This window comes from Penicillium waksmanii, assembly GCF_028829765.1.
Source record: "Penicillium waksmanii strain IBT 27052 chromosome Unknown utg000008l:1.0-5622682.0:1.0-5626561.0, whole genome shotgun sequence".
In the NCBI taxonomy this organism is placed as follows: Eukaryota; Fungi; Ascomycota; class Eurotiomycetes; order Eurotiales; family Aspergillaceae; genus Penicillium; species Penicillium waksmanii.
Window position 1 is genome coordinate 4,982,867 of NW_026643254.1, and position 21,355 is coordinate 5,004,221.

General features: G+C 47.4%; 7 protein-coding genes across 7 annotated transcripts; 2 read left to right on the forward strand and 5 right to left on the reverse strand.

The window, feature by feature from the left end:
• Positions 1-555: 555 nt before the first annotated feature.
• On the reverse strand, positions 556-959 carry N7481_010207 (uncharacterized protein; the record flags this gene model as incomplete). The annotated part of the gene is made up of 2 exons (XM_057269426.1): positions 556-720; positions 840-959. The coding sequence occupies 2 exons, from the start codon at positions 957-959 to the stop codon at positions 556-558; spliced, it is 285 nt and encodes a 94-aa protein (XP_057120103.1).
• Positions 960-3,198: 2,239 nt separating this feature from the next.
• On the reverse strand, positions 3,199-3,674 carry N7481_010208 (uncharacterized protein; the record flags this gene model as incomplete). The annotated part of the gene is made up of 2 exons (XM_057269427.1): positions 3,199-3,449; positions 3,512-3,674. Coding segments are annotated over 2 exons (414 nt in total), but the record flags the coding sequence as incomplete, so codon positions are not given.
• A 1,059-nt stretch (positions 3,675-4,733) lies between these two features.
• Positions 4,734-5,200, forward strand: N7481_010209 (uncharacterized protein; the record flags this gene model as incomplete). Its single annotated transcript, XM_057269428.1, has 2 exons — positions 4,734-4,792; positions 4,846-5,200. The coding sequence occupies 2 exons, from the start codon at positions 4,734-4,736 to the stop codon at positions 5,198-5,200; spliced, it is 414 nt and encodes a 137-aa protein (XP_057120105.1).
• An 830-nt stretch (positions 5,201-6,030) lies between these two features.
• Positions 6,031-6,440, reverse strand: N7481_010210 (uncharacterized protein; the record flags this gene model as incomplete). Its single annotated transcript, XM_057269429.1, has 2 exons — positions 6,031-6,141; positions 6,195-6,440. Coding segments are annotated over 2 exons (357 nt in total), but the record flags the coding sequence as incomplete, so codon positions are not given.
• A 10,850-nt stretch (positions 6,441-17,290) lies between these two features.
• Positions 17,291-18,268, reverse strand: N7481_010211 (uncharacterized protein; the record flags this gene model as incomplete). Its single annotated transcript, XM_057269430.1, has 1 exon — positions 17,291-18,268. One exon carries the CDS (start codon positions 18,266-18,268, stop codon positions 17,291-17,293), a length of 978 nt encoding a protein of 325 aa, XP_057120107.1.
• Positions 18,269-18,320: 52 nt separating this feature from the next.
• N7481_010212 (uncharacterized protein) lies at positions 18,321-18,890 on the reverse strand (the record flags this gene model as incomplete). Its single annotated transcript, XM_057269431.1, has 1 exon — positions 18,321-18,890. One exon carries the CDS (start codon positions 18,888-18,890, stop codon positions 18,321-18,323), a length of 570 nt encoding a protein of 189 aa, XP_057120108.1.
• A 570-nt stretch (positions 18,891-19,460) lies between these two features.
• On the forward strand, positions 19,461-20,074 carry N7481_010213 (uncharacterized protein; the record flags this gene model as incomplete). Its single annotated transcript, XM_057269432.1, has 3 exons — positions 19,461-19,542; positions 19,603-19,716; positions 19,776-20,074. 3 exons carry the CDS (start codon positions 19,461-19,463, stop codon positions 20,072-20,074), a joined length of 495 nt encoding a protein of 164 aa, XP_057120109.1.
• Between the last annotated feature and the right edge of the window lie 1,281 nt (positions 20,075-21,355).

Consider the following 21,355-nt stretch of genomic DNA (forward strand, 5'->3'; position numbering starts at 1 on the left):
GTTTCTCAAATAGCTTCCATGACCTCAATTCTCAGCCACCTATAAGCTACTTATATCTTGTACTGTAACAATGTGATTTTGTACCAATGTATGGTTCCAATTCGCATAGAAGGTCTTCCCTCGACAAATATGAATAGCTTGGTTTTCTTCTTACAGCTCGAAGATAGGCTTAGGCAATCCTTGCAGCTCTTATGGAATTAACCGCCCATCCTATCTTTTCGGCTATCTCCAGATGTCATTAATTTATTTATGATATACTGTGACGTGCGAGGTCAAATGGATCCAACTTTGAATATCGAGAGGCGAAACATAAATTTGAACAAACACCACAATTTACTTGACTGTCTCGTAGGTACAGTGGAAGATAAATTGACCAGGATTCTATCACTGACCTCGCTCGCAGTTCATCAGTCCTGCCAGTTGACCTTCCGAGCACTGCTCCCAATCATTGAGAATACTGAGCAATCGCCCCCGAGACGCCTCCAATGCTTGATTTAGATGATCGAACTGAGATAGCTGCTCATCATGATGAGCTAGAAGCATCCCTTTTTCATTTTACAGTCGTGTATTCTCCCTTCTCAACTCCTGGTTGGTCTGACGGAGCTTCTCGCTGCCAGTATGTTTCGACATGCATGAATCCCATAGTCGTCGGTAGAGTCCCAAGATTCGAGCTGCTTGAAAGGCGAGCTTTGGGTCATCCCGTTCAAGCTCTGCAAGAAGCTGTAGTATCGGCTGGAAGGGTTCTGCTGCTGGAGTTTGTTATTCATCGGCTGGCGGCTGGGAGACCGGCTGCGTTGATTAGCATCATGCACGACATTAGAGGTTAATATAGTTCTTACCTGAGTAGGAGTCTCTTCAGCTGTCAATTCCGGGTTCAGTCGCTCATCTGGGCCTGAAGTTGGATCGGAATCGGTCTTTCCGTCCCCTTGTAGGTCGTGGCACACAGCAAAAGGATCCATTTCTCTGTTCAAAGTAATATATTTGAGAATCTGGATATATGTAGTATGAACAGCTTAAGCTCCATTTGATCTAATTTATAGCCACGAAGACCGATAAAGCCAGCAGATTCGTTTTTCATAATGATCAACACTTGATGATGTTATTAAACCAATTGTTTATTAGCAAGGAATATGCGGTCGACAAATAACTCAGTTTGAAACAAGTGAAGCAACGTTAACTTGGTAGTTACTGACAAAAAATGAAGAAATTCGCGCAAGAGAAAAGTTTAAAAGTGACAGTCGGAATAAGCTTTGGTTGTCTCAGCGTGGAACCATCACCGACACTTCAGCCGTTGAAACAGTGATAAATGAGATGTCACTCAAACATGTTTTTGCATTTTTGCTATACCTGTAAATTGAACCAACGGGACGTTGTCAAAAGTCTTCCGGGAAAGAAATAGGAAAATGTCCCTACTTCCGCCGATTTGCATATCGACGTTTTCTTTTGTATATCTGCTCGCCGTTTGTATCAAGCTACTGGCGGCCTCAGTCTATCACACACTCAGAGTTTTGCCGCCCAAATCTCTCCCGTCGCAGATTGTCCTTTGGATTATGCAATCGCCACTGTCGTGTTTCGCTTTCTTCTACTCTGTACAAAGCAGCCATCAGTCACAACGCGATACCCCTTACGTGCAATTCCCGAACGATTGTTTCCAAATGAATTCGCATTTTTTGAGTCAAAGATCTCTCATGAACGAGTCGAACGACCAATGGCCCTTGATTCTCGAAAATTGCTTCACAACACGTCCTATCTGTGTGCCCTTTCCACAACCGTCGCTTGGGATGTTTAATTCAGGAGATACCATGCGGCAGATTCATCGAAATTATCTCTTCGGTTGCGGCTTTCAACGACCAGGACACGTTCCCTGTCATTTATTGGCTTGAACATACGCCGCATTCGTATCCTTTCGGCCCCTCGCCGCCATTCTCCAAGCCTAATGCCTGTCAGGCAAAGATGGCCCCTACCTGCAACCCCCGTTCTATGCGACTTGACAGCAATGAAGTGCTTTCAATGAGCCCAGTTTCTCTAGGGCCTACAAACGCGGCGTCTCTGTCTTCCTCTCCGGTACCTTCGGACGGGAGCTTCCGGAAATTGCCACACAAAATACTCCAGCGACAGTTCAAGTGTACATACCTGGGCTGTGACCGCCAATTCAGGCGCCGAACGGCCTTCGAGAGACATCTGACCTGCCACTCAGATGAAAGACCGTACGTATGCTGGGTGCTAGAATGTCATCGTAGCTTCAAACGCTCGGACAATTTGAAAGCTCACTACCCGACTCATGCCAAAATGGGCGGTCGCAACCGCTATGTAGCAACCTTGGACAATACGAGTCCTGCCTACGACCCTAAGTTTCGCGGTCGATTGACATTGGAGGGCTGGCCGGCTTTTTCTAATATCGAGAAGATTCAAGTTTCGAGAACATGATGTTCATGTTCCGCAATGACCACCCCTTCTGTTTCATGGCTTGCGTCTGAGGTCCCGGCCGCTTTAAAGTATGAAATATTTCCCCCAAGATGTGAGATGAATTTGCTTTTGCCTCCAAAATGATTTTCCTCGCCTGCCGCCGGTTGCAAATAAATAATGTATAGCCGGATTTTAATGTAATTCGCGTGTGATGCATGTAGTGAATATTGATATACTAGCCATGCTATCAATCCCGCGGTTTCTAGAACCCTTCTCTGGAACCATGAACCCCCAAAGAAGTTGCCCATCCCGATAAATGTAGTGGCAAGGAATAAATGATCGACCTATCGCCCGGGAATTATAGTAAAAGCAGACAACAGCATTACATTAGACACCAATCAACCAGTTTGTGCTTTGAAACTCTGGCTCCCTTTTGTCAGATACATTGGGTTGAATATTCGTGTTATCTCAATAGGAGCAGGGCTCTGATATAAGCTTCAGGCATACAGCGAATTTTTATTTGATTTTATTCCATTTCATCTCATTTTTGTGCTAAAAAGGTAGGCTGCTTGTAAATTGTGAATCGGAGACCTGCGCAGCGAGGTGCAAGAAAAGACCCGTGCTGGGCTTAGGGCTCCATAGCCAAATGGTAGACCTGATTGATAGAACAGAAGTAGCATAGCCTAGCAAAAGCTTTAAAAATCAAACAAGTTTTTACGTTCAGCAATCTGTCGTGTTCGAAGAGCTGTTCGGGCCCGAGGGAGTAGTCGCCGATGGTGCTGTCACTGACACATGGATGGTTGTGGTAGACAAACAAGTCAGTTGGGATTCAATGTCTTTCGTCGAAGTCCTTGCTTTATTGCTGGCGGTACACAAGCTTCCCTTTACCAGGGGCTCCGCGACCTTGCAACTTGCCGCATCCCCTTCTTCATTATGGAAGTTGATCAAGCCGCTTCGATGTACCTCAACCCATGCGGTACCCTGATCAGAGTCACATAGTATGGCTTTAAACGACGATGAATTGGAGTGTGTGCCTTTGGTTTCTGGGTTGAGGTCTCAAAGATGTCAGAAAAATTTGTCCTCGTCAATAGATTGCGTTACTTACTGGAACATGATATGCCGTCAAGAGGCGCAAACGACTCCGAGATCCCGGTGCAGTCGAAGTTCTCCGTGGAATACACAAAACATTGGTTATTATGGTCAATGATCTGAAGCGTTCCGCCAAAGACCGCCGAGATGAATGTAGAATAAATAAACAAACGACGCATGTTTCTTTCGCTTCTGGAGATGGGGTGTCTTCAGCAAACCGGGATCTATCTTGCTCTTTGAACCAGGCATTTTGCGACACGCGCGAGACTACTTATAGCTCCGATTCAATCAAAGCTACAGAGAATTTTGAGCATACTCCATTTCCGATAGGTTTTATATAGTCATCAAAATCTTGACTTGGCCAAAGAACTCATGCCGAACTTATCTGCAAAGACGTTTTTGTGAAAATGGGAATCTATTCACTTATCAACAGCTAACAGGCCGCAAGATTTTATTGTTCCCATAAAATTAATACAATAACTTTGGCTATCAACTTTAAGAGACAATCATCGGTAGAAGTTTTATGCGCTCTTTGGCTACGGACGTACCGCTCCTTTCACAATTTTGCGGCCGCTCAAGGGTACCCAAGTTGCCAGATAGAACCTCAAAAATTCTATGAAAATTATCAAAGAGGTGCTGAAAAAAAAAAGACTCACAGACCCCCAAAGCGGTGTTTCTAGTCACAACAGCTTTTAATTACCGGTCGTTTGAGGTCATCAACAGAATCTTCCCAGGTAACCACAAACGTTTCCCACAGTACTTTGCTGATAGATTCTGGTTTTTTCGTCTATCAAGAGAAATCTTTAGGATTTTGCGTGGTTCCTGCTGAAAAAAATCAAGGTTTCACAGTCATAATACAACAGTCCGCCATCCCAGCTATCGGCAGCATATCAAGCCTCTGATTTGACAGATTGAGTGTCCAAGCTTGCAACAGTCATCCCCCAAAGCTTGAGACGGCCAAACTCTGAGTGAATATGTTACTCACTTACTGCATTTTCTTTTTAGGTGCAGCTACAACAACTCTCGGACAAACAGTCAGCCTCTTACTGCCAGGATTTCAAGGGCGTGAATTGGAGGCGAGCATATTATCTACCGTATGTGAGGAAATGCCGAGATGTTAGACTTCCAGAATCTGAATTAACTTCTTATCTACATTCTAGGATGATGAAGCGACCACATTCCTTGTGACTTGCCCTCAAACCGTCGCTGCATCTGACTGCGGCGTTTCTGAAGCAGGAATGACGGCTATCCTTAAGAAGGACTCCGTAGAGCTGGTGGATGTCAACAAAAAGAATAGGTTGGTACCCCGTACGCACTCAAAGAACTTTTGATATTAATTAATTATTGCAGCACCGCGTTACTTTCGTGTCATATTACTGGAACAACGTATGCGTTCTGCTATGCTACCAACAAGATTTCGGTTCACGCCACACTAGCCCCCAAAGACCTCAACTGGATGACAATACCAGTTATGACAACGAAATCAAATTCCCCGGGCGTACTGAGTGCCTCATTCTCCACTCAGGAATCCCTGGCAACGTCTCCTACGAAGCTGCCATCAGGCATAGAAACGGCTGCTACACCAGCGGCTGCGAGCCAAGGAACATTCAGACCGAAGACATCATGGGGCTTATACGCCATAATGGGATCTATTTTGGCTGGAACTCTGGGTTACACCTTACTTTTTACATTGATGGGCTGGTAATTTCAAACTATACAGTGGCCAAAGTCTGGCAATTAACTGCTCAGGCTTACTTGAAAGGAATGGCACCTGTAGCTCGTTTTACCTCGTTGGTACCAGTACCATTTCACATCAATCATCTTACATAGATGATGATTAGTCTATCCTAGATAGACGGAATTATGTCATATTTAGATACTCAGATGATCAGGAAGATACGATACGCTACTGTGTCTAGTGAGGGCCATCTCCTGTCCAACAAAATTCACTTTTTTCTGTGTAAGGATGCCGAAAGATAACATTTTAGAAAACTTTCGACGAGACGTCCTTGATTTGAAAGTTCTTAGTTGTGTGACAAATTCAGACAGGCGGACTTCCAAGTTCATAATCATGAACCGCACGTAAAGAGTTCTCCCAAGTATGGCTTTTCCGGGACTCACAACACTCGTGCACGTATGAATTCCGCATACGCAAAATTTCAAATGTGTTCGATGGGTTTTAAAGTCTCTGGACAGAACTACAGTGTTGTTCTGGTTGTTACAGTACTGCAGTGCTAGGGATGATAGAATTTCGAAGAAAAGAAGTTGAGCTCCGAAGCAAATACACCTGATCTTTGAACCCTTGGTGAGGCACTTTATCCATCGGTAACCTGCTCCGAAGAAAACGCGAGACAGACCGACTTGCCATCCAGTGAGATGAAACTGACTTCAATCTGGGTATTCGTCTCGATATTGCATAGAAGTTTGGTGGTGAGCATTTGATATTGAATAATGAGGACGGCTCCCAAAACTTTCTCGTATTAGATACATGACCTGGGCGAAGAAGACAGATCCTCGCTCACATCATACTCACGCGGGCATCTCTCGCTCCCACGATTGCCACAAGACCAAATACTGTACCACTGAAATTCCATCTTCGGAGATCAAGCGAGAGGCAATGGCGCTAATCGGTATCTTTTTGCCAACCTGGTTGCTCCCGTTAGATCGGCAGCCCAAAGAAATCGCATGGGCACACTTACAGTGCTTGATGTCTCCTGACCATCCATGAGGTGGTGTATGCAGGGAAAACTGGATCCTAGCGACTCTTCGTCGGAATATGTGGCATCATCGCTCTCTGATGCCACAAATCTGCGATCCTCGCTGGTTTCCGACATGTCACCTTCTGTAGAAATAGAATCGTCATCCGTCTCTTCAATATCAAGGTCTCCGTAACTGGATAGGACCTCGAGGATCTCATTGTCACTTTCCTCTATTTTCTCTGGCATTTTCAAAATGAAGTGCCACAATTGACTCGGATATTTCAAGCAAGGCAGAGATCATCTCAATTTATAGAATCATGGGCGTGCGGTAGTACTCGGTAGCTTAAAATTGAAGATATGTGATGACGGATGATGACGGGTGAGGAACATATGCTAAGTTCTAAGGATAAGCAAAAATAATTTTGCGATGTGTTGGCAGGGACCATCACTGGGCATTAAGATGGTTGAATCACGGAAAGCGCTGACCCACCAGAGGCCCCTGGTTGGCCCAGATGACTCGTGACAAATCATTTGCCTCGTCAAGGTTGGTGACGCGGGTGAAACGAGTACCACCGCGGTCAGTCTGCAGAGTCGGCCCGAAACAGTGTGTCGTGGACTCGTCTCAACAAGATGATTTGAACTTGATTGATGCACGCCCCAATTCTGTAAAGATATTGATTCTTGTTGACAATTTGGGTGTAACTGTTGCGTAATGTTGAGCACCGACTGTCGACGATGCAGAATCGTCGCAAGGCCATGACTGAAGACATCAATATATGATCAAAAGCCTCATACCATCTCGAAGCTAGGCGGCGATGGGAATATCTGTGGCACGGCCCATGATGATACTATGACACACACACCTAGGTGGAAGGGATGGCGCAATCAGCCGCACGATTGCTGGTGGTTGATTATCGTTCTCCCATCAAGACCCTGTGCTTGATTTTATCTTGATATCATGACGTTGGTTACCGTTTGCCAGCTGGCCATGTAAAATCGTACCCGAGCTATGCGCTAGAGTTACAGACGGACGGGACTTAAATAGTCGACAAGGAGCCCAGGTTCTCAGGGACACCTCCCTGCAACAGGATGGCCGACTGCATGGAAATTGACTCCAGTGACGATAGCCGCGAGATGACTGACACGAACCAGCAACTTGAACGCGAACTCCTTCAGTGCCAGCAAGAATCATCCCCAGCTGCTGTGCATTCGCGGCGAATTGTCTCGCTCGGGGTTTCCCCTCATTACGTGAGTCACTGGACCTCTGCCGATGCCTTTCGGGAACTATATCAGAATTGGTACGTGTCTGTCATCTTGTCGGATCATGAGGCTAAATCATAAAACAGGAAGGACGCCATATTGGAACGGTTCCAGATCGATCGAATCGCCTTCCGGCCGTACTTCGTCGACGCCTGCGATCATTACGCCGTCTTGGTACCAGACCCCGTGGACCCCGAGGGCCGCCGATCCCTGGGATTCATCAAGTATGACAAAAAGTCCAGTCGGGTCACTTTGGCGAACGCCTGCCTGCAATTGCCCTTCGAGGCTGTCGAGTTGGGCTTCACTACCAAGGGCGACCAGAACCAACTGGCGGGTTCCCACGGCGACGGACTCAAGCTGGCAGCCGTGGTCCTGTCCCGGGATGGGTACAGGCTGCAGGTGGCAGCAAGCCGATGCTCCTGGTATTTCCATTTACGGGAGCCATGCAAGTCTCGCCTCCATTGTACCATCACCCCATCGCGCCAATCTGGCTCCACCCAGACGGACTGGGCCGAGGATATTGTGGGGCTGCGCTTCCAGACCGAGCGAGATGTTGCCGTGCTCATCGGCCCCGGACGCACCACCCAGGGTCGGCCGGTGGCACCTGAAGAATTTCTTGAGTGGCTGCAAATATCGTTGGATATTCGTGGCCTCTCCTACCCGTCCTCGGTTGTCGAGACAAGCCACGGGGACCTGCTTTTTGACCAAAATCTCCTCGGTAGAATTTATGCCCACGGTGTGCTAATCTCTGGAACAAACTCGATTTACCCGTTCAAACTTGGTTATAACTTTACAGAGGGGAAATTCAATCTCGATCGGCGATGGCTAATGGACCGACATGGACTGGCAGAGCGAGTGTGCCGGATCTGGGAGTCCGCACTTCAAACGCACGAGGACGTCCTTCTCCCGATATACGTGAGCCTCCTCAGAAAAACACCAGCGCTGATGGACGTTGATCTGGCTGCTGATTTGCTCTTACCCTCGACGATATCCCGCATCTGGACGTATCTGCTACACGAGTCCAAAGGCAAGGACTTCTTCTATTGCGAAACATCCGGAGCCCAAGTTTGTGGAAAGTCCAATATACGCATCACTTGTCACAGGCTAACGCAAATCTAGGATGTCAAGATGATACGAGAGACCATTGGAAAAAGGCCGGTGAGGCTGCCGCGAGAATTTTGGCGTCTGCTGCGATCGACTACACCTATCCGCAGTGCTGCGGAAGAGCTTTCGATGATTTTCCAGAATGCCGAGGTCTGTAGCCCCCCCGGATACCACCTTCTCGATAACCGTGCGGAAGGCACTGAGAGCATGTTTTGCCTTACTGCATTCGATGCAGGAGATCCGGGTGGTTTACGTCAAGGGGCTCGATCGTAGAGCGGATGTTGTGTATAATCCTCAGCAAAGCACGCTGAAGGTCCACCGACGATGGCTGGACTTTGACGGTATACATCAGCGAACGCCGTGCCGGAACTGGGTTCTCCGTAATGCGAAGAAGGAAAGCGGAGAGTACGAACCCTTCTTTTGCGGCCACATCGTCGAGGAGCTCTTATCTCTTTCCATCTCGTCCGTGTTTGGAGGCTCTCAGACCCCTCGGACCACCGAGATGAGGTATATGCGCCATATCCGACGTCTACTCCGGTACATGCCACACCAGATCACGTTGACGCCCTCGAAGGGCGGCTTGGCGGTTGCTTGGGAAGACAGCGAGACAGAGCTGTTTCGGAAGCATGGCCTGGATGGGGCGGCGTATCATGTCATACTACACGAGGAAAACTGTATCAGCATGAAGCGGGAGCTTCTGCATCCGAACCCAGGTAAGCCTCGATTGATCCTCGCTTAGATGTAGCTATGAATTCTGATACTTGCCATATAGTTCCGGACTCGTCGAACCTTGCAGTCTGCGGGTGTCATCAGCAGTTCGTTCCGCAGTGGACCAAACAATGCCTGTTCGCAGACTTGGATGAATTCAAAAAGTACTACGCGATGGTTTCACTCAACGAAAGGTCGGCATTGTACGGTCTAATACCGGAGCCTGTGTATCCCCTAGCAGTGGCGGAGACCGGGCATTCCGTCGTCGTTGGCGATCAGCTTCTCGTTGATGTCCAACACAAGCACGGGCCAATCGATCATCGGGTCCGCCGCGGATCGAGAGAAAAACAGCTTCATCTGCCCAAGAGCCGAGAAGCAAAAGACGGAAGTATATGGACTGAGCAAGTCGTGTCTCAAATCACCCTCACATTGCTATGGCGTTTCGCTGAATGAGAGTTGTAGCTCACTTTCACACGGAGTGGATGGTCCATGACAGGCTGCATATTGTTCACTTAGCTCTGTGCCCTGGTCAATATTCTCTCTCGGCAGTCTTACGCGAGCATGATGGGAGTCACCGACGTAAGTTTCCGGTATCTCCTGGCGCTCGAGAAGACATTGGCGAGGTCACAGAGAATCGGTCATTCAGACGAGTCAAAATGACTGATTGACTGAATTTCGCCCACCTAACAGAAGTCACATATGCAAGGATTCTTGGCCTTAGAGAAGGGTAGAAAAGCCAAACGAAACAAAATGCTGTTAGGTAAAACGATAGGGCCCATATGGGTGAGGGTATTTCGTATAGCGGACGAACGGGATGTATAGTCGGCTTAGTCCACCTGGACAGGACCTCAACTAGTTGCTTTCGGAACGGCATAATGATGAACCGTCATAGCTACTCAAATAAGACTGCGGGTAGAAATCAGGACCAAGATTCACATTGAATGCCCCACTGTAGTCTCATTGCATCTGGAGTGCATAGCTTCAAGCACCAGCCCCATTGTGGGTTGAAGGTAGTGCCTAGGAATATCTGGCTCTCCTAGGAACTATGAATGCAATCCTGGGGGCATTAGCAGTGCTGCTATTACAATCCGCTTCAAGGAATTTCCATTCTTCGCGACGCATTCTTGTAGTAGGAGCTGCCCTGATGGATTTAGGCACGATGATTGCCGTGTAGCGGCACGACGAACGATATAACTCACCTGGCCGCTCTTTTCACGAGGCCATTATAACTCTACGCGCGATTTAATTGCCCTATCCTTGCTCGCCATCCCAACATCCATTATGGTTTGTAACGGATGTACTTTACGTTGGCAACTACATACTAAACTAGAAGCAGCCCCATTTGCGAGGTCTACCAAATCCAATCTTATACAGAGTTGCAGCATATCTCGAGAGCAGCGAAAAATTTGCTCTTGCGAGATCATGTCGAAATCTCCAAGCCAGGCTACAGCCGGCCATACTTGCAATCAACGTCGAATGTCAAAACAGCAATTTGCTCGGCCTCGCTGCCATGAACAACGATATTGACCTCGCCGAAAGACTTCTATATCGGAGGGCAGATGTGAACGCGTTCTTTCGAGGGAAGACCCCGGTGATGAGGGCTCTCAAGTACTCATCCTATGACGTATTGCAGCTCCTGCTGGAAAGCCACACGCTGGATATCAACCTCCAAAACCAGGCGCAAGAAAGCGCGCTGTGGTATGCCGTCACATACGGAACATGCTCTGTGCTACAAAACTTGTTGCAGGTCCCAAAGTTACAAGTTGACCTCCCGCACAGGCGAGGACGAACGGCCCTCCATCTCGCGGTCTGGTGGGGCAAAACAGGCCTGGCGCGTCTGCTCCTCTCCAGCGGCGGCGATCCTCTCACTACAGATGACTTTGGCAAGTCACCCCGCGCATGGGCATGGCGCATCGGCCGGCCGTCCATGAAGTGGATCTTTGTAGGCCCACAGGAAGCTAGGCACTCGCTCTCTTTCTACAGGCCATCCGCTGGTTATCAGCTCACTGCTAACAGCGAGCTGCCGCTCCACCAAGCAGTGGCCCATGGATCCGCAGACGCTGTCAAGCTACTTCTGACGCAGAAGGAGCTGGCCTTGGATGCTCAGGATCACAACGGGGATACTCCACTCCACCTCGCTGTTCGATGTCGGCGTCTGGCAGTGGTGGAATTGCTGTTGAGCCACCCGTGCGCCGACATAAACTGTCGAGACAAAGACGGCAACACTCCGCTCTGGTTGTCGACGTTCTTATCGCGCGACGACATAACCGAGAGGCTGTTAAAGGCGGGTGGCATTGATATCAACTTTGTGGGCGGTCGTGGTCAGACTAAATCGCCTTCCACTTCGCTGCACCACGCGGTCGCAAGGAGTGACACTGTCGCTCTGCGGTGGCTTCTTGAGATACCTGGCATCGACCCCAATATCGGTGTGGCAGGCGTCTCTCCTTTTTCCGAAGCGGCCGCGAAAGGCAACACCCATGCGATGGTGATGCTCTTGAACAAGGGAGACGTAGAGATCAATGCGACCGAGTTGGCAGATCCGCCCCTCTGTCGAGCGGCGGAAAACGGCCACCTGGAAGCGGTGAAGCTCCTGGTGCTGCAGGACGAGGCTCTGGCAATTAACCAGAGCACTGTTACCGTCCAAGACACCGCCCTGTGCATCGCCGCCCGGGCGGGCGACTCGGAGATGGTGCGAGTTTTATTAGGCCATCCCTCAGTTGATCCCAACCATCAGAATCGTTGGTTCGAGGATCCTTTGTTGCTTGCAGTAAAAGGGAGACATCTGGGGGTGGTTGACATGCTGCTGCAAGTCCGGAGAATGGACCGTAACAGTTTGGGGGCATCGCTTCATTTTGCCGAGGAGGGTCCAATTCGGGAGGCAATCCAGAAGCGGGTCAATGATCTCTGCGGCCGTCGCGGTGCAAGTACAGCCTCATCATTAAAATGGAGAATCGGGAGAATCGGTGGATTTCTCAAAAATCAGCAAAAGACTTGTACAGCAGGGCGATACAAACTGCATTGAAAGGCCGGTAGAGGTGTAGATCAATGATGACCTGTGGAATGGGATGGTGGAAGGCCAGGATCTTGATGGATTGAGAATAATGCCAACCTTCATATGGCGCGGCGTTGATAGCTCGACAGTAATCGGGGAGAAATGCTGTCACGGACCTTTTTTCTCCGCATCAATTCATGAGCGACGCTGTCGTTGATCCTCATTTATGCGATATGGCAAACGGGCTTAGATTGAAACATGCGTCGTTATAGAGCTCCATTACGGGTAAGAAGCTGATAATTGCGGGCGTGGAGAACAGGCTGGGCTTCGCGTGTCTCCTTCCATGATAGCATATAAGAAACCTCTGAGGATTCTCTTCACTCAGCCCATGCAGCTCACTTCGTACATGAAGAAAATGGACGCACCAGATCGCTCTTCATCGACCGAGCGACCAATTAAAAGACAGCGGCAGCTCTCTAAACACTGTGTGGATGACACTACATACCGTCGACCTGCATAGCATATTCCGAGAATCTTCGGGGCGTGAAAGTATCGAGTTCAAGGTCAGGATCTTCCCAGTAGCAAAATGGGAGCCTAGTTGACATGTAATAGAACACCACTGGCGCTGCCAGCCTTTTGCCAACTGAGGCCAAGCAGATATTCCGGATGCGCTCTTCCATCTCGAGGCCAGCTCTCGACCTACTCGACCTATTCCTATGTCTCTGGCAATGTTATGTTGTCAAATCTGCTGAGAAAATCCGACTCGAGAACGAACGACGCCAATTTTCGCTGTCCAATGACGAACTAAAAGCCGAAAATGGTCTTCTACAGCAGCGTTGTAATGAGCAGGCCCTGGTACTCTGGGACCGTGGGCGCGCAGCCCACGCTGTTCAGAATGGAATCGTGTCGATATTACGGACGTTTTACCGGAATTTTGACTAGAAAAATTATCTCTGAGTGATCAACAAACATTGGTGAATATGTATGAAAGCGAGGACGCTGGATGGTCTTCTCTTACGATGAACGGGGATGACCGTTGAGACGTCGATGCAGCCGAGAGTTAATTCTCGTTGAGCTTGTGACTATCCATACCTTGCTCAAATAGAAGTATCAATGGACCTTTGATTAATACGATGTCTGGCTCTGATAAGAAGGTTAAATTGGCCTATTGCTCGCTCCCTTTCCAACCCGCAAGTTCGTCGATCTAATACCAATGATCCAGTTCTGTTCTCTCCCACTCCTTGAACTATCGACTTCCGAGGAAATGAACTACCTGGCCCAAATTGGTTGGTTAAGTCCTTTTCACATCTCCCAAAACGCATACTTACCACCAAGCAGACTTTGTTTCCGATGATGACATCCACGCAGCCTGGCAGGAGTCCTCTAACGTACCCGCTGTACCCCCCTGCCTTGCTACCGACCGCCGCGGATTGAAGCGAACTTCATTCAACTTATCAGGGGTCTCCAGCTCTGAAATTTACGGGCTATCTTTGGTCGACTGTGTTTTTTATCCGAATCATGAAACCCAACAAAGCTTTCCGTGGACAGGTCCGGATCCTCTGTCTCCGTCTACCAAGGCGGAGGATATTTTTGTATACTTTTCCGCCTTCTTGCTACCGGAGAAAGTCTACTGGGTGGAATTTCGTCTTTCAAGATTTGACTCTCTCAGTGATGAGTTGATGGGTGAGCACCTTTTTTTCCCGCCACGATTCGAGACAGCGACGGGGAATCTTTCTCGGGTGCGCAAGCAGATTCTCGACATCGTCTCCCAAGTACGCTCTGCAGCGCAGACTGTCCGTTTCCGACTGTCGATGTGGCCCCGCTTGGAACCTCTTCCTTACACTCAGCACTTCATGATGTCGCCGCACTCCGCTCTGCCTACATTTCCCTGTCTCGATCCAGGGTTTTCTGTCAACAACCTCCGCGGAAATTTCAGATAAATCTGGAATCTGAACTGGAGATACAGAATCGGAAATGCAATGAGCCTGTTCAGGCAAGTAGTATGTTTCAGATACTAGTGCTAGTGCCAAGGTACTCACCTTTCAAATGAACTGTTTGAAACCTAATACTAAAGACGAAGCCAAATAGTCTCGAGAAAGACCGCCACAGGCAAATTATTTGATGTGCTCTATTATTTAGAACCCTTTTCACTAGGACTCCACATATGGTGCGCCAATGAAACAAAATTCCATTGCCTGTCTCCTATTTGGCTGATTCTGGCTTTCCATTTATCAAATACTTTTTATTTTTCATTCCTTCTTTCATTAAATGGGCAGAGAAGTAAATTGGCTTCTGATCACCTGTTTATTGCATGCCTCTTGTCTGCGTACTGCCTGCGTTGGCTCCGCAACATTCCTTGCTAACTGACACGAAAAAGAAATCCGAAGCTGATGAGGCTGGCCAAAATAACAATGCTACCAAGAACAATATGTCCAATAGCTCCATGGTATACAATGCTGCAAAGAGGGAAGACGCTTCGGTCATCGAATGTTGCAAAGAAGTCAAGAAATCCATGCATCTGGTCCATAAAATACCCACCCAAAGATAACACAGCTATTCCGAAGAATGACTGGATGAAAAAGAAGTTATCAAGGGCACTTCTCCCTTCTCATATCCACCTTGTGTGGGCGAAAAGTGTAGCACCAAACACGGAAAACAGAGCCGAGGAAAGTGCGATAATGATCATTGCCTTGCGCAAGTCACTCATGAGCTTTCGGAATGTGCCGTACAGGATGGAGTTGTCAGATTCAATGAGGCCAATATTGCTTGGTCACACAGATTATCTTCAAAACGAGCAGTGGCGGAATTGAACGCATCGACAAGTAGCCAAATCGTGGTGATGAGAAAATTGACACCAAGGCGTACAATGATACGGGATGCATCGGTATATTGGGACAATATAATGAAAAGAAGCGCGTAAATCGGGATGGAAATTACCCAGAAGCTTAAGCTGCACAATTTCAGGGTTTCGAGTAAAGCTCAGAATGAGTAGGTAAAAAAGAGTTGGGACAATATGACAATCATCCGGAAACCAATGTATGAATAATCTTTAGATTCTGAAGGCATTTGCAAATACATCATCATGCAAGCTCACAAACCACAAGACATTGGTTGCCTACGATTCGTTTTTTGATCCAGCTCGTCAATCTCTATCCGATGTAGCACCAGATATCCTAGGAGCAAATAATGGAACTTATCCAACTCCGCTACTGAGGCTATCGGTTGAAAAGATCACTTTAGCATTCGTCAGAACCATTAATGCTCCGAGGAATATGACGTAAATTTATAGGATTCATTTCTGAAATGGCAATGCCAAGAACGAAGATGTATTTTTGCTACCCACAGCTTGCACATTCAGCTTTATGCCAGAGTGTAATTTCTTCTCTTACTGTATGATGCGTGGCCTGAACAGTTGGTGGATGCTCAAAATGCCCGCATTGTAGTAAATGGGTTACTTTCGATGGACAACCTATGACAGCATTGTATAGAAAAAGGTGGAATGCTTTAGGTCCATACCCGAGTCGCAAGTTTCCAGTAACTTGAAATATGGTCCAATGGTTCTATTGGAGGCAGCAATTCTTCGCTGGTTCGGAACTAGCACTATCCTCCTATCTTACCTAATGAACTGGGTCCATCATAACGCAAACTTAGACCGAGACCCGGTTTTCATGGACCGACAAGAAGCTGCTGCCTTGCACATGGCTCTGTCTACGGGGTTGGTGAGATTTATCATTCGTCTCAATCTCAGCTGCTCCTGGCCCGGAGACCGGAAGCTTCCAAGCAAAGCTATCGACCAATGGCCACCCAAACTAAATTTGGCAGCCAAGAACCGATGCACATAGGTGCAGCATGTATGATCTCTTGCTTCCCTTCTTCAAAGGGAATCGTGGAAGGCAATTGTGTTGCATGGGACAAAGAGAAAGTCCACAGGGAGCCGTCAGAAGTTGCTTCTAATAAATTCTTACTATGGGCTCAATTGACTGCCAAACTGGATGAATTCTATGGTCAAATGTCTATTCGATCGCAATCTGACATTTTTTCTTCGACGAAGTTATGGTCAGACTCACTGAGGGTATGCTCGACTCTGGCAGTGGACGGGGCAAATTTTGTGTGCCCTGAGTGTGAATGTTGAACTGTGATTTTAGCTAGAGTCAAAGCTCTCTTCTCTTGATAGTGACCTACTTGTAGACACACAACGACTGCATTCTGTGAACCAAAACTCACCATCAACTCTCAATCAGCTATCACGATACATGATCTCATTACTCGCACACAATTCTTTAAATACCCTCACCGACGGTAAATACCACAAGGGATCACCCACGTTTGATATAAGATCTAAGCTATCCTCAAGTACAAGGTTAGCAGGAGGCAGGTCTGCATTGTAAGCACACCGAGAATTTAAGTCTTGCAAATCACATGCCTGGTATGATGTGAATGGGGCCCCAATCTGTGCACACATCGTCGAGGCACGGGCCGTCAGGCATTGCAGCAATTCGTGTGGGAAAAGGGTGGCCCTCTCATGATTGGCCGCCACCCTTTCCCTAACTCATCATGGCTAGTTCGAGCTTTCTAAAGGGCACTCATGCATAATTCCCACTGAATTTGGATTATGACGCACAGGTCGCCAACCCCGCTCCATAAACTGTTCGCGGCACCCTTTAGCTCTCAACTTTCTATTTTGCCATTTTTCTACTTTTCTCTCTCGAAAAGTGAATGGTCAAGATGAGTGACCAAGAAGGAAAAGATTTATCCGATTCGAAGAGAATAGAGCAAAACCAGCTCATCAATATGTCCATGTCTTCTGGCGAAGAAGCTCGCAGAGCTCGGGGAAAAAGGACATTGAACTACCCTCTTAGCAAATCGCCAATAATCCAAACATCGGCCAAGTCTTACATATCTTCAGGGTCGGAAGCACAAAAGAAGAGACAGACAAACAAAAAAGACTAAACGGCGAGTGCTTGCACAAGGAATAAACATCAAGAAATCACGGAGAGAGGTTTATTGATTTGACATGATTGACACGAAACATTTACTCGAATGTACATGTTCGGTCAGCTGCACTGAATCGCTTCCTCACTTGATCCTTATACTCCGTCTCTTGCCATAGTTTCGCTTGAATGAAGTCTTCCGCCTTTGTGGTCCAGTATGGGCTAACTGTCCGATCAAAGATCCGCTGAGTGCAATGTTCTTCACAAAATATGCGCTGGATATGCTCGTTGAACACACGAAGAAGACCTTTCGGGCTGTGGAGCGCTTGGAAATACCAGAAGCTTCCTCTGTCCCAGCATTCCCTCATGATCTCGGCCTGGGTGGGGGCGGACCTGCGAAGTCTTTGTTCTTGTTCGTCAAACGCATCTATAAATTCAACCATAACTTCTTGAAACTTTTGAAGATGCTCGCCATTCTCAATATCATCGATAGGTCGACCAGTCAACCAGTAGGGTGGTGTTTGTAGTTCGATTGGGAAAATGCAGGCCCATTCCAAGTCAATCAAGGATGTGATGTGCCAATCGTTATCGACAAAAATGTTGCTTGGATGGAGATCAGTGAGTGAAAGAATAAATGGGCCGTCACGATATTGGCTGGAAATAAAATGCGGCAAAAGACCCTTCATCATAGTCAAAGCGGCTAGCTGCTCCTGCCCATCATTCAGGTCATGGATAGCATTGGGCTGATAGTGTATGCGATTGTCGTGACAATGTAAAAGGTCTAGAATATAGGGTTCCACACATTGGAACGTAGAGCTCCTAGGTATCGTGGGAATCCCTTCATTCTCTAAAGTCTGGAGTCGCAATGTAAGGGGACGATTCGTTAATTTGATCAGGCCATCGTCATCCAAACTTAACGATCCAATACGTGGAAATTGTATTCGACTCAGTTCAATCATGATCTTCGCGATATCACTGAAAAGAGTATGTCTTCGAGTCTTGTCCGTTAAGAGATATTCTCCCCACGTATCAGAGAGCATACGCCCATTTTTAACAAAGCTGATGATCATGTATCCCATTTTGATGGCACTTTCATTCCTAATACCGACAAATGGACAAGTATTTGGGTATCTAAACCATGACCGGATGGTTCGTTTCAAGCGCCAATGCCATCGTGTAAACCAACCCATGCATTTCTCCAGAGCAAACTAGGAGCAAAGTTAGCCGTAGCTCTTCTAAATGAGAGAGTAGAACAGGCCTACTTACAGCCTGTCCATTAGGAAAGGCGAACCCATAGAGGGAAGGTATTGGAACATCTGGGCAATTCTCATGGATCCAAATATATGTGGCGACTTCACAGCGCAGTTTTTCGTTAGTATTCCCAGGGAAAGTCTCCTCGCCAATTTTGAAAGGCAGCGGGACACGAAAAAGAACACGTTCCTTTGATTGCGGACCTATATGGATCGGAATGCAAACATTGTAACTTCCAAATAACCAATCGGCCTCGTCGGCAACCTGGCAATTTTTCACACCAAGATGGAACGAGACCAAGGACTCAATGTCACGTTTATGGGTAAGGAGATCTGAACAGAAGGCTTTCAGCTTCTGCGGATAGTCTAAGCGATGCAAGATGTTGTCGTCGTCGGTCAGGGCATCCTCCAAGGAAATGATGTTCCCCCTCAGTAAAGGGAGACCTGCCATGTTGAAAGGAGGGAATAATCTGTCACAATTGCCGTGGTCGGCACAATAAACACATCGAGGATACAAAGCACTTGGGTCTTCAAGTGCCGGAAAGGGGGATGATATGATCACCAACTCTGCACAAAGATGATCCGGCACCGGTGAAATGTTTATCCCAATGTATGACAAATTATGCCCCACTTGATGTGGGTCATGATGTTTCTGCCTCTTTGTTTGAATCTGCGGAGCGGATCCATCGGGCTTGGGGTTTCTCCCGGGCGTTCTTTGTCTGTTCAGACGAGCCTTGGAATGGAGTAGACTCCCACTATCTTAACAACCAATAGAAAGAGGAATCTTTCTTTAAGCGGATATGTGCGTTTCTTTATTCTCACCTCGTCTGTCTGGGCGAGGGTCGACGCTCACGACCGCCGCAGTAAGGAATTTTACACGGATGGGCAATTTATAAATAGCGTCTCCGTACCTCTTTCTGTCCTGTATCTCAACCCAAAGGTCTTCAAGCATTTGCCAAAGCATTTGTCAAAAACTTCCTCAATCTAATTACGGCTTTTATCAATTTCTTGTTTGTCCATTATGTCTCATCACTTCCATGATGCGCCGAGCCCTGAACCCGCCGAAGATATAGCGCAGAGTCCCAATGAACATGCGGTGGCAGGTAAGTTGATCTCTTGCTTGCAATATTTGATGCAGAGAGCAGCTAGGTTAACCATCGTAGAGCTAAGCCAGATGATGTTGCGCCGGTCGCTAGTTACGACTCGAATGGTCATGGGAAGGTTGTTGCCTTATTACTTTATGTACCTTTTCGCGATAGGGTATATCAAAGAGCAAAGTGAGTTCACAGGGGAAAGTAGGGAACGTATAGATACTTACCGATTCAAACCGCCCCAGAATCCTCTCAGGGGTATATCTCCACCAATTCCGTGTACCCATGGTGGGAGGAACAACAGTGTGTCCTTGATTCAGAGAGCACAATTTCCGATCTGGGACATTATATCAAGGAGCAGCTTCTGGCAGATGGTTGGATACTGGATCGAAGTAGACATGAAGCCTCTTTGAGCCCATTTCCCCCCGATATCGATTCCGTGATCCTCGCGCGCAGCTACATTACCACCCTCGAAAACTGGCTCCTGAGTAATGTGGAAGATCCAGAGGAAACAACCCCAGTCGATGGAGTTATAGACCCATAGGTTGTTCTGATCAGCGATATACGTAGTGACATACATGATCCGGCTTCCGTGAATGCAAGAACGAATCTGACAGCTAGATATGAATATCATCAAGTATAGTTACAGTAAGCAGTCCAATTTGTAATTCTTGGGAGCGAGTTGTACCATGGCTGTTTTCTCTGCTGCAAAAGTCGCTCCGCTCCTCCTTTCCCAGTCGAGCCCTTCATTATTCTGGGGAGGAGGGCTGCATATACTTTGATGAATACAGTCAGCCACATGACCGAATCCCTTGGGATCTAACGAGCTCGAATACTAAGTGGGTCATGTAACTGCGATGGACATCATTGTATCAGCACGATCAAATGATAACAGGGTGTATTAAGACCCACAGGCTCCTAGGAGCTCACAGCCAAATTCGGACAAATCATTTCTACTGAGGGTATGTTGCGTATGTGAGTCGTTAACGGCACCGATTGGCTCATTATTCCTTCATAGCATCCTATGATAGCATCGACATGACGACCCACAGGCTCCTGGGAGCCACGGCCACGTATTAACCAACTACTTTTCACTCTACTGATGACTTTGTGCGCAGGCGCGCCATTCATGGCACTGATTGGCTCATATTTCCTTGTAGTAGTACCCACCTTCCCGTGTCCACTGAGTTCCCAGGAGATCGATGTGGTTATTGCACTACGCAAAGACGACGCTGATGGCAGAGAGTTATTCTACGGAAACGCAGTCGAGTCGGGGCTGTACGAATCAGTCCCACGCTGCATCATAGCTTTTATTATGTAGATGTGATGAATCTTCTCTGATATATGAGGTAGACACCAACACCGAATGAAGATGAAGAATCTTGCGGTTGGATTGGTAGGTGACTAGAGGTACAACGTGGCTTGATGTTTGCCTTATTTTGAAGGAGTATTCTTTGAGTAGAGTAACGGCTCATCATCGGTGAGCGAAATTAAATGGTATAACCTGTGGCCGCCCCCACCGCCGTAAAAATGTACGGACACATGGTGGTGAATGTTGATACGCGACATAGGTGCTTTTCTGCGGCAATCTCAAAACTGGTTAAACGATACCAACAGTGAGAAAAACAATTCATAAGCTGGATCATCAGGAAAGATACAATGCCTCCGAGTGCAGCATTAAATTAATGATGAAATGTTGAACGAGCTGCAATTAAAGGGTCGTCTGTGTTTGTGCCCTCACAATTCACAATGATCATTGCGTCGACGCAAACAGAATGATTGGCTTCAATGCTATAAATACCCGATGCCTCGCCAGCAGAACAGC